Genomic DNA, 15199 nt, shown 5'->3' with positions numbered 1-15199 from the left:
GCACCTGCTCTTTATTGATGCCTGTGTGTAATTCATTCAATAAAGGACATTGTGTGGGTATTTTGGAACCATGAAATACAAATGGAGTTCAAATTTATTTCAGACTTCAGATTTATGCAGATAACCAATATGCATTTATTTGTCAATCCAGGGGGAGATACCACAAACAGTATGCCACTTCCAGTCTGTTCCTAAACATCAGCGAGATTTGGGCACTTACCAAAATGTGTACACAATAAAAACTCCTTTAAATTTTTGGAAGCTTCCAGTAGTATAATGAGCGATTTTAGTCCATCTTTTAAAGAATTACTGTCTTTAAAAATAGGGATTGTGCCAAGGAGGTCTGTATGGCAAACCAGTGGCAAAAATTTTCCGTTGGTCTTTTTATCTGTCACTAATGTTAGACTGTCACCTTTCCACTTGCACTGAGCAAGATATAATTCATTGTTCTTTTGTCCAGGCATAGAGAGCACTGGGCAAATTAGGGCTTAGAGCACAGTGTGATTCTTTTTTCTCCTTTGCTGCAGGGAAAAGTGAGCTGTGTCAGCTTTTTTGCTTTTGCTACTCACTCTGGGGTCTTCGGCATATTGGCGGGCAGAGAGCCAAAGTGCTACCCCTTTTACTGTCAAAGGTGACAGGGTTGTTCCATGACAGACAGAGCCTTTTCAACACTGCAGGTTGTGATCCACAGAGTTAATAGTCTGAGGGTTAAAAAGGAAGGGCCATCTTTAAATAATGGGGCTGATTCTGCTGTCTTTTTTCTGTAATTAATCTTCTAATCATTGTTCTGATGGATACAGTAGTAGCTATGAATATTAAGAAACCCATCTCTAGCTTATTTCTAGATATGTGTATGCTTATGCTTAAGAGTATTGTGTGTAGATTAGAGATCAAAATGCAGATTTTTCAGGATAATGATTTAAATAGGGTGGAAGTCTGTTTCTTCTGTATAGAGGTACTATTGTAGAACATGCTTGCAATACTGAAACTGGTACTTCAGGTAAACTTATAGATTTTTAAAGTTCTTAAAAATGTTAGACTTAGCAGGTTTAAGTATTTGGGAACATGACATAAAATCGGGTGATAGAAGGTAGCCTGAGAAGTTGTACATGGGATGGAAGTTAAAATATATTCATCATGCTTTCCAATATGACCAGCAGAAAATTATTGAAAATTTGACATGTATTATCATGGATATTTCTTCTTGGTTATGAAAGAATTGACCGTGTGTGTGGTGTATCACATATGCATTATTCAGTGGTCAGAAGTTTCATTGTATTAACAGCGATGTAAGAGTCTGTTGCTGTTATAGCCCTCATCAACAATGTACCTGGAGGGGGAGAAAAAGAGAGCTAGTGCCAGTTGACTGTATTTCTCTGTGTCTGGGACAGGTCCAATTAAGGTTATATTCTATAAAATACAGCTAGGCCATATGTAGTGAGGAAATAAGGTTCTGTGCAATGTACAGCTTTTTTCAAATCTTACTGTGACACAGGAGAACAGACAAGGGAGACAGCAGGCTCCAGCAGTGGTCTTTGGGCACAACTTCTGACTCATAGTCTGCACTAGAGCAGCTCTCCCAGATAGGCAGCAGTTTTAAAAAGGTGATGGCTGAATTACTGCATTCAGGGATATTGGTAATGACTGGAGTTTTAATTTGGTCCAGGTTAAAGGAAGACATGCACTTGCTGTATGTGTTTGAATCACAGCCCAGAAAGCCAACCATGTACTGGGCTGCATCAAAAGAAATGTGACCAGCAGGTTGAAGGAAGTGATCCTGCCCCTCTACTCTGCTCTCATGAGACCACACTTGGAGTTCTGTGTGCAGTTCTGGTCTCCTCAAAGTAAGAAGATCATGGAGCTGTTGGAGCAAGTCGAGACAGGGGCCACAAGGATGATCAGGGGGCTGGATCACCTCCTGTGTGAAGACAGGCTGTGTTCAAGGCCAGGTTGGGCAGAGTCTTGGGTGACATGGTCTAGGGTGAGAATTCCCTGCCCATGGCAGTGGGGTTGGAACCAGATGATCTTAAGGTCATTTCCAACCCTAACTATTCTGTGATTCTATGGATATCCATGAGTATACAGCATGTATTAGGTTTTGGATATGCGCTGTGCTGGATAGATAGCTAAATATTTTGCTAGATGATATTTTTTAAATATTTTACAGGTATCTGTTTAACTAAATCACTTATGTCTTTGTAGTGGACATCCCTTGACCTCTAGGTTTGATTCCTACATCTATATGATGCATGCCTTTCGATTTTCTCGGCACCTTTTTCTTTCTTGATGAGTCTTAACAAGGTTAAATGCTACTTCTGAGTCTCGGGCATTGAATTGATGAGCTATAGTGGAAGGAGATGAGACAGAATTAGTGCCCTGCTGTGGACTTTGGTGACATTGAAATGATGAACTACTTTAGAGATAGGTGACTTTGAATGCACTTCTCTAAAATTATGTGACATTGAATTAATGACGCTCAGTGGCAATTAATAACTGCCAGTTCTGGTGTTAGATACCACCGAATTGGTGAACTGCTCTGGAATGTGTTGGCAGTGAATTGATGACCTACTCTGGAGCTGCAATGATAAAGCCTTCTGGAGCTAGGTAACGCAGCACTGACAAACTTCCAGCCACAAAACAGTGCTGAGTTTTGCAGAACTTGGAAGCTAGATACCAAATTGTTTTTAACTTTCTGATATTATAGAAGATAATTGTATACAAGTAGGAGTTTGAATTTTCATCTGTGCAATAGAAGAGTGGATGATACTACACTAACTGTAACTAAGCTTGTCAGTGCAGCTTCAGCAAGTTCGCCAATGACACTAAGCTGTGTAGTTTGATTGATACACTGGAGGGAAAGGATGCCATCCAGAGGGACCTTGAGAGCTGGGTCAATGTCAGCCTCATGAAGTTCAACAAGGAGAAGTGCAAGGTCCTACACCTGGGTCAGGGCAATCCCAGACACAGCTACAGGCTGGGCAGAGAAGAGATTCAGAGCAGCCCTGCAGAGAAGGACTTCTCCAAGAAGGACTTGGGGGTGTTGGTCAACAAGAAACTGAACATGAGTCGGCAGTGTGCACTTGCAGCCCAGAAAGCCAACCATATCTTAGTCTGCATCAAAAGGATCATGACCAGCAGGTCAAAGAGGTGATCCTGCCTCTCTACTCTGCTCTCATGAGACCCCACTTGGAGTATTGTGTGCAGTTCTGGTGTCCTCAACATAAGAAAGGCGTGGAGCTGTTGGAGCAAGTCCAGATGAGGGCCATGAGGATGATCAGGGGACTGGAGCACCTCCCATACAAAGACAGGCTGTTCAGCCTGGAGAAGAGAAGGCTGCATGAAGACCTCATAGCAGCCTTCCAACAATTGAAGGGAGCCTGCAAGGATTCTGGAGAGGGACTTTTCATCAGAGACTGTAGTGATAGGACAAGAGGTAGTGGGTTTAAAGTTAAAACCAGGGAAGTTCAGATTAGATATAAGGAAGAGGTTCTTTACTGTGAGGGTAGTGAGACACTGGAACATGTTGCGCATAGAAGTGGTAAACACTCCATCCCTAGCAGTGTTCAAGACCAGGTTCGACAGGACCTTGGGCAACATGGTCTAGGGTGAGGCATCCCTGCCCTTTCCAACCCTAACCATTCTATGATGCTATGATTTAGTGATAGCACTGATAGTGTAGTAAAAATTAAATTAATAAATGAGGAGAGAAAGTAAATTGAGATGTCATTTAGAGTGTGAGAACATAAAACTGGTGACGTAAACTGGGTTTTTAAAATATGATGCTAAATCACGCAAAATCACATTCTTTCAGTGGAATTGAATTCCTTAAATGAATTACTTTTGCCGAATCTTTATAATATGAAATTGCAGTGCATTTTTGCTTAGTTTGAATGGAAAAAGAGATAGGTTTTCTGATTATAGTGAATTGAAATGGTTGGAATTCTATCTATAAAAATCAGCAACTAGTGATGCTGAGCCCTGAAAGACATTCAGTATTAATGGACTTCTCTAATTCAGTTAAATTTACCAGCCCTGGATTTATTTTCTGACTGCTCTTTGCTTCTTAGATTGTCTATCACTATGGACTTTAGCCTGATGTTTGCTATAGGTCAAATTAGGATTGTGATTATTAGCTTCTAAATAGAAGCTTTCAATTCTGCCTCAATGGATAAGGTTAAAAAGGAAAAGAAAAACTGATACATAAGGTGAACATCACAAAACTGTGTGTGGCAGGGTTTCTTCTACAACTGGAAGGTGCTGCTCTGTAATCTGTCACAAAGTGAGCAGCTCCTTCCTTTCAGAAAGAGATATGAATTAGTGAGGTGAAGGAAATGTATCAGTACAATTAATCATTTACTGAACCAAGAGTGCCTCTTGAAAAAGAAAAGGAGAGCATCATCTTTTACTTCATTTAGCACTGTCAGCTATTTGCAAAGTTTTCATCTACATCTCACTGTCCTGCATTTTGCTACCAAGGAAAACATGGCCAGAGCAATAATCTTGTAGCAGGGAAGGAAGGGATAGGAGGAAACAGAGGGGTTTACAGGAAACCAGGGGAGCAGCAAAGAGAAAGTGCTGCCTAAGCGCAATAAGAAAGAACAGTAGAGAAGTATAGGGGTGAAAAAAACTATAGGTTATAGGTAGGGGCAAAGAGAGGGTTTTACCAAAAAAAAAACAAAAAAACATTGTCTTAATTTTAAGAATTAAAGCATTAGTGGGCATCTTGTCTCTGTGCCAGACAGATGAAATGTGCACTGTAGTAGGAGACACCAAGGCTTCCTACTTTGACATAGAAAAAACGGTATATTTACAAAAGAGCCAGAATATGTTTGCTTTTGAACACCGCAGGAAGAAAGGCCCTCTAAATTCCTCTGTGTACAGAAGTGAACAACTTATTTTCCTGGTTTGCACTGTTCATAGTTTCCAGTAGCTGAGAAGAGGATATCTTTTCATCCCCCAGCTCCGTACATATGACCCTTTCATCCTGCCACTGCACTCTTGTTCACTGAAATGCTGCCAAGAGCAGTTGCCATGTGCTCTGTTATCTTACCATTGCCATCTATGCATAAGTTCACCCATCTTTCATGGCTGCTCAGCACAGTAGCCCCCAGGCTGTTCCAGTGTCTGTCTGCAAAGGGACATGGATGTAACCAGCTTGTTTAAAAATTAAACCTTACAGGCAAAGGTGTTACCAGTTGGTACAGTGCCACATGAAAGGTTTTCACTCATTAGAAGTTACCTGTGTTAACAGCTTTTTTGTTCAATGAGCTGTTGAGAGGGAGGCCAGAGGGAGTATTTGTGTCTGAGGTTGCTTTCATGTAGATTTTGTCTTGTTTTGGTTGTGTCTAAGATTGACTGTGAGATTCTGCTGCCGCCCAAGTAAATCATATTCTTGTGGCAGGGGTAAAAAGGAGGGTTCCTTGCATTATGTAGTTGTAAGTGCAGTGAAACAATCCCCTACATCCATGATCTTGTCACCTGCATCTTCATTAGGAAACTTCTGTCATGGCTTGTAATTCCACTGTTATCTCTCCCACATCCTCTTTCTTTTTTTTTTCCTTTCTTACTTTTGCTGACTTGATTGGGTCTAACTAAAGAACAGGGAAGGGAAGAGCAGCGGGCACATCTTTCACGTTTCTAGAGATGCAGGCATGCTGACAGTACCACGTGGATGGTTCTACTGTCTTTTAAGAAGAATTGAAAAGAAATTAAAAACACTGCAAACAATGAATCTGATATTTTTACAGTTGTGCTTATACTGGCTTGATAAGCAGATTTCTTTTTTAGAAATAGCAGGTGCCATCTTTGTGTTTGTATCCCGACTTCTATAGGTGAGAACTAAAACAGGTGTCCCTCCAAATTCTCATGGATGTATTCAGAGTAGCACAATTTCTTATTAAAAATCAAGTTAAAAGAAGAATTCAACAAGCAAGAAGTAAGGTATCTCAAAAGTGTTAGATCATCTGAGGGGGAAATACACTTTGACATTTTCTTCATTTCAGTCAGTTGTGCTAAATATTACATTCACTGCCAAGTGTGAATATATGATCTTGGTAGAGATGGTATTTATTTGGGGATTGAAAGATTTTTAAGCAAAAATGCATCTTTCAATTGATCGTTTATATGTTTTATTCATTATTAGAACTATTTTTTATGCCTTTGGCACAGCCCCAAGCAAGAAGTGGTGTATACCTATTCCCCAAACATATGCTAAGGCACTGCCCAAGGAGGGTCATTTCTGTTGTCAAATTGCTGCTATAATCCCAGTGGTAAGACAGGTATTTTGTTGTGTTTGTTGGACAGTAAAAGAATAGTTCTGTCTCCAAGTAATATTTTTTTTTTGTTTTCTAATAAAAAAATAAACTTTTGAGAATCATAAAGTAAAAAGGGATAACACTAATTTTTCAACCAAAATTCTGCAACTGCTCCAAACTAATTGGGAGCTATAGTTTTACTAAGTAAAATGTGAAAATGAATTCCCTATCCCTGTTTTATTGACTTTTCAAGTAGTGTTACTTTTTTGTTTTCAAATTGATGTGCTGATGGTTTTATAAGTAGGATGCCATGCCAGTCCCTGAATCCAGATGTGATAGCTGGACAATATATGCTGCAGAGCCTAAAGAGCTGCAAATCTGCCTTCTCTATGACACAGCTCTGGGGTAGTTTCCCTGAAAGCCACTGGGACAAACTTCATATTTCTGTGGGCAACAAAGCAATGTATTTAAGAGACATCACTTAAAATGTGAGCTAGCTTTAAATCATAAAATCTTAAAAAGTGTCCAATGCTGGGGAGTCCATCACTTCCTGGAGATTATTCCAATGGCCGATTGCTCTAATTGTGAAAAGTTTTCCTTTTGTGTCCAATCAGAATATCCCCAGGAGTAACTTGGTCCCAATACCCCCCATCTTTTCTGCTTGACTCCTCATAAAAAGAAAGTCTTTGTCTTCTTTGTAGCCACCCTTTAAATACTGGAACATGGTGATAATGTCTCCCCTGAGCCTTTTCTCAAGGGTGAACATAGTTCTCAGCTTTTCCTTATACAAAAGGTTTTCCGCTTCCTTTATTATCTTTGTGGCCTTTCTCTGGACCCTGTCCAGCCTGTCCATGTCTTTTTTGTATAGTGGGGACCAAAACTGAACACAGTGTTATGGCTGTGGCCTGACAAGTGCTGAGCAGAGTGGGATAATATCATCTTTATCTCTGCTGGTGATGCCCTTGTTGATGTAGCCCACCATCCTGTTGGCTTTATTTGCCACACCAGCTTACTGCTTGTTGTCCACCAGAAACATCCAGTCCACTTCCACAGAACTGCTGCCAGCCAGGTAGATCCCAGCCTGTGCTGCTCTCTTGGATTATGTTTTCCCAGGTGCAAGACCTTATACTTGTGCTTGTTGAACTTCATGAGTCTTGTTAGCTCACTCTTCCAGCCTATGCAGGTCTTCCTGCAGGGTGGCTGTCCTGTCCAAGGTGTCCATTTCCCTACTCGGTTTGGTATCATCAGCAAACCTCGCCAGGGTACACTTGATTCCATCATCCAGATCACTTACAAAGATATTAAATAGCCTTGGGCTCAATATTCATCCCTGGGGGACCGCACTTGTGACAGGTCCCCAGTTTGAACATCGCTGTTCAACACCACCTGGGTGTGGCTTGTCAGCAAGCTCCCCATCCACCACACAAATACACTTGTCAAGACTGTAATGCATCAGTTTCTCTAGGAGGATGCTGTGGGAAACCACTTCAAAAGCCTTGAATAAATCTAGGTAAACAATATCCACCACTCACTCCACCTCAGCCAAGCAGGTTACTTTGTCATAGAATGCAACCATGTTTATCAAGCATGATTTGCACTTGGTGAGTCTGTGCTGACTTTTCCCAGTCACATGCTTCATGTGACTTGTGAGATCCCCCCCAGGAGGATTCATTCAATTATTTTCTCAGCAACTCAAGTAAGACTGATGGGCCTATAATTTCCTGGATCATCCTTTAAACCCTTCTTGTAGATGGGAATGACATAAACCTTCTTTCAGCCTTCTGGGACATCCTCCAGTCTCCATGACTTCTTAAAGATTATGGAAAGTGCCCTTGCAGTGATGTCAGCCAGCTTTCAACAGCCTTGGGTGGATATTGTCAGGGTCCATTAATTTGTAGAGGTCGAACTCCTGCAACAGTTCACATACCAGCTCTTCCTTCAGTGATGGTGGGTTTGTGTTTGCATCAACCTGGATTCTTTGATCCCAAGGCCTGGGGCTCAAGAGTGCTGGTGAAGAAAGTGTCAAGAATCTCTGCCTTTTGAGCACTGCTGGTGACTAATTCATCTTTCATAATTAACAGCAGGCCAGTATTTTCCATCTGTTTCAGCCTGCTCTTTATGTACTTGAAGAGCCCTTCCTTGTATTTTTTGACATCTCTGGTCAAGCGGCTCCCTAGGGCCACTTAAATCTCCCACATTGCTCCTGCTCACAAGAGGTGCTGGCTCCAGGTGGGGCTCCCTGCTCTTCCTCAGGTTTCCTGGGGAGCCCTGCTCTGCACCTTAGCCTATCACAGAGCCTGCCATTGCCGCAGCTGTATACCTCGTGACTGAGTGCTGCTTCCAGTTTCACCACACTTAAATCTCCCATGGTTGCTCCTGGTTATTTGATAAAAAAGATGAGGTTTATTGATTTAAATAAGACCTTGCTTTGGTGCTACTCCAAACACATTGCTGTTTACATCTAGTCAAAGCTTCTTTTTGCACTGTTCTTGGGCAGATATAGCATCTGATGATCTTGTTCAGGCTTTATGGGCAAATGCTGATTTAGATGAAAATGCCACTGCAAAATACTCAGTGCTGGTTCCTATTTGGTTCTGCCAAATTTAGTAAGGTGAGATTGAGTGCAGCTGCAGTTCAGTTTAGTTTACCTGCCAAAGCACAGACTGCTCAACAGACTTTTTAAAACAGTAGCAATGCAAAGTGCTATTGAACTGCAGTGAATTACAATTCTTATTCCCACTTTGATTAAAATGAACTTTCAGAAGAGAACTTGCTGTTACCTACTACAGAACAAACAGCCACTGCTTAATCTTGTGGTTTTTATGTTAAAATTATTGATGCATGAAAAGCAGCTCTGTCAGTGGCTGGCTTGGCATATTATGGAAGACAAGTGCAGCATCATTGATGAAAGCATAATGTAAAAAACCCCAGTGATAATGAAAGCATAGTTGACACTGTCTCAGCATTCAAAAAGCATTGCTTTAGTTCAACTTCATTTCTGAAATCTGGCAAGAAAATACAAGCTCACATGACACAGGCATATTATTAGCTCTACTTAGATAAGCAGTCATACTGGAAAAATGTTTTCAACAAGCATGTCTGGAAAAAACTTCTGGAAGTGATAGCATACACTAGTTCTGACAAGCTCCCTGGAGTGTTTGTTCATTTTGTTTTCCATATTAATAATGACCTACTAGTTTTATGTGCTTCAAATGGTGCCTAGGTTTCCTTTAGAGAACCTTTAAGGACGTTTTCACTCTCCTAAAGCAAATCACAAAAGCTGAAAGATTCAAATACTTCGTCTTCTAGTTTTGGGAGTGATAATTTAGCTGGAGCAGTGCATGCAGTATGCCTGGTTCTTCTAGGCTGAAGATGACTTACAAGCAGCTGAAGTTCTGCAGCTCATCTCAGGGTTGGACTAGAAGAGGCAAATGGGACACAGGACACCTTGCAGGAGACTGTGGTGAAGAAAATTCCTTTGCGTTGGGTCTGGGTGGCTGACTTGACCTTCGTGACTGTTGAACTGATCGGTATGAAAAATCCAGACAATAAATGTGTCTTAGCAATAAAAATGTCGAGTAAAACTAAAGAAACTATTTGCTTATCAGGTATCATCTGTATACTTAATATGCAGAGAAGTACTTTCTTTACAGCTGAAGGCAGATAATTGTAGCACTCAACCAAATTTCTTCTCAGCTCTTTCTGGCCACCTTGTCGGTCCTGTGTTGCTTTGTCTAGGGAAAGATGTTTTTTCTTCTTTCACCTGGCCAGCTGTTTAGGTAACTCAGTCACAGTAGGAAGAATTCTACTTGGATTGATTAGGTCTCACAAGATGTATCACAGAGGAATAAATTCTGGTTTCAACTCCTGGAATTCATGAAAAAGAATGTAACTGGAGCTGTTTTCCAGATCTAGAATACCAAAGCAACATGGTTTTACATACATGGGGATACGAAATTTCCCTTCTGGAAGATGAATGTAAATATTGGTATCCTTTGGCATTTGCTGTCCTGCCTGTGAGAGTATCAGTGTTGTTGCCTCCCTTCAGGTACCAGAAAAGAGGGCTAGAGCCACACACAAACAATAGTTAAGAACAAGCATTAACAAATTTGGAATATGAAGAAAAAAAATTAGTCTAATGCCAGAATATAAACCAGGCTTTGTAAGAACATGCTCAGGTTGGGTGGCCTTTTCAATCATGCAGGGTTTTGGAGGTGCAGGGGTGGTAGATGTAGGAGCATCATACCATGTGTCTCTGGGCACCAGAGTATCTCCATGTGCAGGGGATATCTGACCTAATCAAGTGAGGTGTCTGGGGCAATCCCCATGGCATACAAAATGACACAGTTTCTGATGAGAGATTTTAATGTGTGCTTCTAGGTTTATCTGATATGAGATAAGGCAACCTCTGTAAGTAGCTGGGGGTTGTTTACCATGGCCAGCTGCAGGCTGGAATCAGATAAAAAGCACGTGGTAGGGAGGAGTTCACAGATGCCGTGTTCCCTTCCGCCTGCCAGAACGAATGAAACATAAGCTGTGTCTAAAAATCAGGCAGTAAGATAAAATGAAGGTATATGTTTAATTTAGCGTTAACGATGATGATGTTAGTCTCTATATGTGCAGGATATTTAACTTGTTTTGTGCTCAATGTAATAACTTTCATTTCTCATTTTCAAAGCGTTCAACCATCACTAAACAAATCAGCATTTTGGCAGCTCAGAGAGCTACCAACAAATTAAACAAATGTTTTTGAGCAAACTGCAAAGCAAACTTTGAATCAGGCTAAGCCACCTCACCAAAACGGGCTTGAAATTATGAAGATAGTAAGCACTATGAAAAAGATGTTTAATTTGCGTTAGAGAGAGCTAGTGCAGGCCTGCAAATGTTTAGTCCTACCAGTACTGAATGTGATACAATTATGATCTTCCCTACAGCACTAAACTGGTCGCAGCCATTGATATAACTGTTTATTAGCTCAGCAAGTCAAGGTCACTTACACACATTGCCTGTAATCCTCCTTCAATTGCCTTCTTCCCTAAAGGGTGTAGCTGCAGTTTCTAACTGTAACTCAGTATTGCAGCCAGAAACATTAAGAATACATTTTAACAAGAGAGGTTTAACTATTCATGGGACCTCTCAGTATCTCTTTGACTGAAAGTTTTCTTCACTGTAATAAATAAAGAATCATTCTTTTAAAAACAAGCAAACTGGAGATGTTTTCAAACAGGCCATTATGTCCGCATTACATGTATTCAGGTGTTGGGTTATGGCTTTTTTCCCATGTCTGTAAAAATAATGAATGTCATGAAGTCATTTTCCCATAAAGTAACTGCACCTACAAGTTCTTTAACATATCTCTACAGATCAGTGTGAAGGTTAATAACTGATTATTCCTCTGAGGAAATGTAATTTTATTTCTTTTTTTTTCTTTTTTTTTATGCTTTTGTTTCTATTAGTGCATTGGATGGCATATTAAATGTTTTTCTCAGATTTCAGTTACATTTATGAACTTCTCATTTGTTTCTCACCAGTTGGACTATCAAATAGATCACCTGATCAGATAGATGAGTCACCTGTGGTGACTCTGGCAGGTGTGGTGACTCTGGCAATCTAAGAAATAGTCTGGGTTGTTTGCTTTTTTTGTCCCCTAAAGATACAGCTACTAAGCACTTTCTTAATGAGACTGTGTTTTGAAGCTAACTCAGATCAGCATGGCACCTGTACAGTGTTCAAATTACCCTGGCACTGAAAAAAGCTGGGAAAACCAACTTTGAATTGAGGCAATTTATCATTTGAAAATGTGGTTTTAATGAACTGGATATCATAATTTCCAGCAGTCTTTCTGGATTATACAATTCTGAAAGAGACAAACAGATGTTAGTGTAGATTAATGTGCAGTTGTATCTTTTTTGTACTAGCTCTGTAGTTTTTGCTAGAAGTTTTTTTTTCTTGCAGAAGTTGTTGTTTGTGATTCAGTGGAGTGGATCAGTAACTGTTTAATAAAACACAAATTAACAGCAGTATTTTGGTTGAAGATGTGTTGAACCCCTAGGGATAAAGTGATACTTCTCGAGTTCCCATGGGCCATTCCAGGTTTGTGATGAGGACAGGTTTAGGCATGCATTCAGTTAATACAGTAAATTCATTAGGTGTCAAGGCTGCTTAGCCAAGTGCTGTTATGACTGTTTGTGAGTTTACAGATACCACAGCAGAATCACCCATTAAGTATTTGTGTGGGAGTTAATTAAAATACATAAAGCAGGCTGTACAGGAAATGGAAAAAGTAAGCTGATATTTGCAGTATAACTGCTAGTATATATTACCTGTTCATTATCTCTAACACTTGTGAGAATTTCATGTGACCAAAATCTGTGTAACTAAACTATGAGATCTTTAATTGTGCTTTTCCAATTATTTGAAAAATTAGTTGCAGATCTTTTCTTATATTTTTCCCAAATATCGTGGTTTCTAAAGAAAGCCATGGCAGTTTTTTTTATTACAAGCAAGTTCAGATATCCATAATAGCAAAGTGCAAGTGTACAGATAATGGGAAACATTTTCTCTAAAAGTACAAATTTAATTCAAGATTGGCAAATGCAGAAACAATGAATGTAGATTATTTTATTAAAAAAAAAAAGAAAGAAAGAAAGCAAGCATGAAATCCGTTTGTTTTCGTCAAATTCATACCCTTCATAGCAAATGTGCTATTCTTTCTAATGAATTTACTTTTACAGTATTATCGATACACCTATTTCATATGATCAGTTTGGGCTGCAAATGTACGAACTATGGTAGGTGTTAAGGGTTTATTGAAAAATTTTCTGTGTATACTTTCCATTCTCTCTTTTAGGTAATACAGCCAAGGTATTTATTGAAGTGAAGGATGAAAATGACCATGCGCCTGTCTTTACAAAAAAAACGTACATTGGAGGGGTATCTGAAGATGCTAAAATGTTTTCTTCTGTGCTTAAAGTTAAGGTAAGATTGATTTTTTTTTTTTTTTAATAACATTCACTTGCAGTGGGAAAATATAAACTTACTGGTTTGATTTTTTTTCAGGAAGTTACAAAATAAGTTTCTTTTAAAAAAGCTTGAGCTTCTCAGGTACTGGCAGTAATTGTCATTTGATTTATTCTCATAAAAAACTATAGTGAGCACAGAATGGGTAATTTTTCTTATGAAATTCCTGAGTATGAATGCAAGTGTGATGCTTTCTATCTCTGTGTGTGTGAGTGATATGCATTGGCCTAGTATTCCAGCAAGCTTGATTTTGAGCTTAAAAGGCAGGTTTATTTCTGTTGGTTTATATTGATGCTCATCTTTCATTTGAAGACTTGTACCTATCATTTTAAGTATGTTAACATTTGGAGGATTCTTTTATGCTCAGCACTAATTTTTACCTTAATTTTTACTGACTACTTCTTTGGCAGCAGCATGTTTATGCTTTAAAAAGGAAAGAAACAGTTTCTGTTTCAGGTCAGCAGAGGAATTTCAGGTCTGTGCACTGTGACACAATGGTGAGCAAAATTGGCTATCTGCAGGGATGTATTTTTTATGTTTCTTTATTTCTTATTTTTATTTATTTATTTATTTTAACCTTATTTATTTATTCATTTTAACCTTCAAAAAAGAGAGAAAATTCAAGGAAAGGTAATATGTAGAATGTAATTAGTATCAGACATTAGGTTAACTTAGAATAAAAGCTATTTCTTTTCTATAAAATGCCTTGTGATGCAATTCTTTTGTGCTAGAGACAGCTTGACTTGCAGGAACTTTCCAAGTCAGCTTGTTTCCTCTGCCTTTATTTTGTTACTTCAGCAGGCCTCCTGCACCTTTTTTCAGCTTAAGAGTTAGTGGAATATCTTTGATATTGATGATACAAGTTGCGGTGAAAAGGCACAGAAATATGACCTGCCAAGAGTTTTAGTTTGACCCCATGGTGTGTTTAGAGCACCAGTAATGAAATAGAAAATATCAGAGCTTATTAAATTTGTCCATCGCTGTTTTGTTTCATAGCAGTCCTTCCCAAAGTAAGCCCAGAAATGGCAGAAGAGTGAGAAACTGTTAAATATTGACTATTGGACAGAAGCTTCTGTAGGTGAAATTTGTGTACCTTGTGAACTAGTCCAGAGTATTTGGTTTTTTTCTTCCTTTTTTTTTTTTCTTTCTTTTATATAGTGTTAACCATGGGCAAATTTTTGTCCCCATATTGTGTGAAAAGGAGCAGGCATACTGGCAAAGGCTATTTGGGGTGAGGAGGGGAATCTGGCTTTACCCTTCAGAAACATTTTACTTAGAAAAGGTGACCAGAGGGCAGAAAAGCATTGTCACAGGAGGACACAAAAGAAATCACAGATTTATGTCTCTAATCTGTTTCTATTAAAACTTGGGACAGAATTCTCACTGACTTTGCTGACAGGCAAAATAGAGCAAGGTAGAAGACAAAAGTTTTTATTATTGGATGGCATAAAACATAAGTGTGTGCCTAGTTAAAGTGAAATTAGAAAAACAGTTAAGTGCTTGTTGTAAAAAATCAGGTTTTAATTTATTGTCCTAGCAGCAAGCATTTTCAGGAGTTGGTACTAGTTAGCTTATAAGTTAGAATATTTTTTACAACTGAAAGATATTAAACTGCATAATATCGATGGTTGAAATCATTGTTCTTGGGACCCAGAGTGAACCAATATTTTCTAATTATCATTAGTGTCACATTACTTGTCACAACAGTGCCATATAATCACTGTTGTAACAAAGTATGCAACGCTTCCTGCACACTAGGCCTGAAACTTGTCATTTTTTAACCCTGTACTTCAAGGAGATACCAGCAGTAAATAGGTGCTAAATGTGTAGAAGTGATGCTAATTTTTAAATTGTTTTCTAATGTGAATTCCATTATCCTGAGGGAATAAGGCAGTGTTTATTTTAAAGTGCAAGTTTGCTGTTAC

The 15199-nt window shown here is 39.2% G+C and overlaps 1 protein-coding gene across 15 annotated transcripts in view; it reads left to right on the top strand.

Annotated features, from left to right (window-relative positions):
- The window catches only part of PCDH15 (protocadherin related 15), a 460786-nt gene that overhangs the window by 378361 nt on the left and 67226 nt on the right, over positions 1–15199 (top strand). For all 15 annotated transcript variants that reach the window (XM_061373834.1, XM_061373832.1, XM_061373828.1 and 12 more), the window contains one exon: positions 13105–13232. In XM_061373834.1, the coding sequence (XP_061229818.1) occupies positions 13105–13232 (128 nt within the window). The remainder of the gene's footprint in view (positions 1–13104; positions 13233–15199) is intronic.

Source organism: Neopsephotus bourkii, unplaced genomic scaffold (genome assembly GCF_033783945.1).
Source record: "Neopsephotus bourkii isolate Nb327-2 ecotype Australia unplaced genomic scaffold, CSIRO-AGI_Nbou_v1 NB_1634, whole genome shotgun sequence".
NCBI classification, from domain to species: domain Eukaryota; kingdom Metazoa; phylum Chordata; class Aves; order Psittaciformes; family Psittacidae; genus Neopsephotus; species Neopsephotus bourkii.
This window is presented reverse-complemented; position numbering and strand designations above follow the sequence as displayed.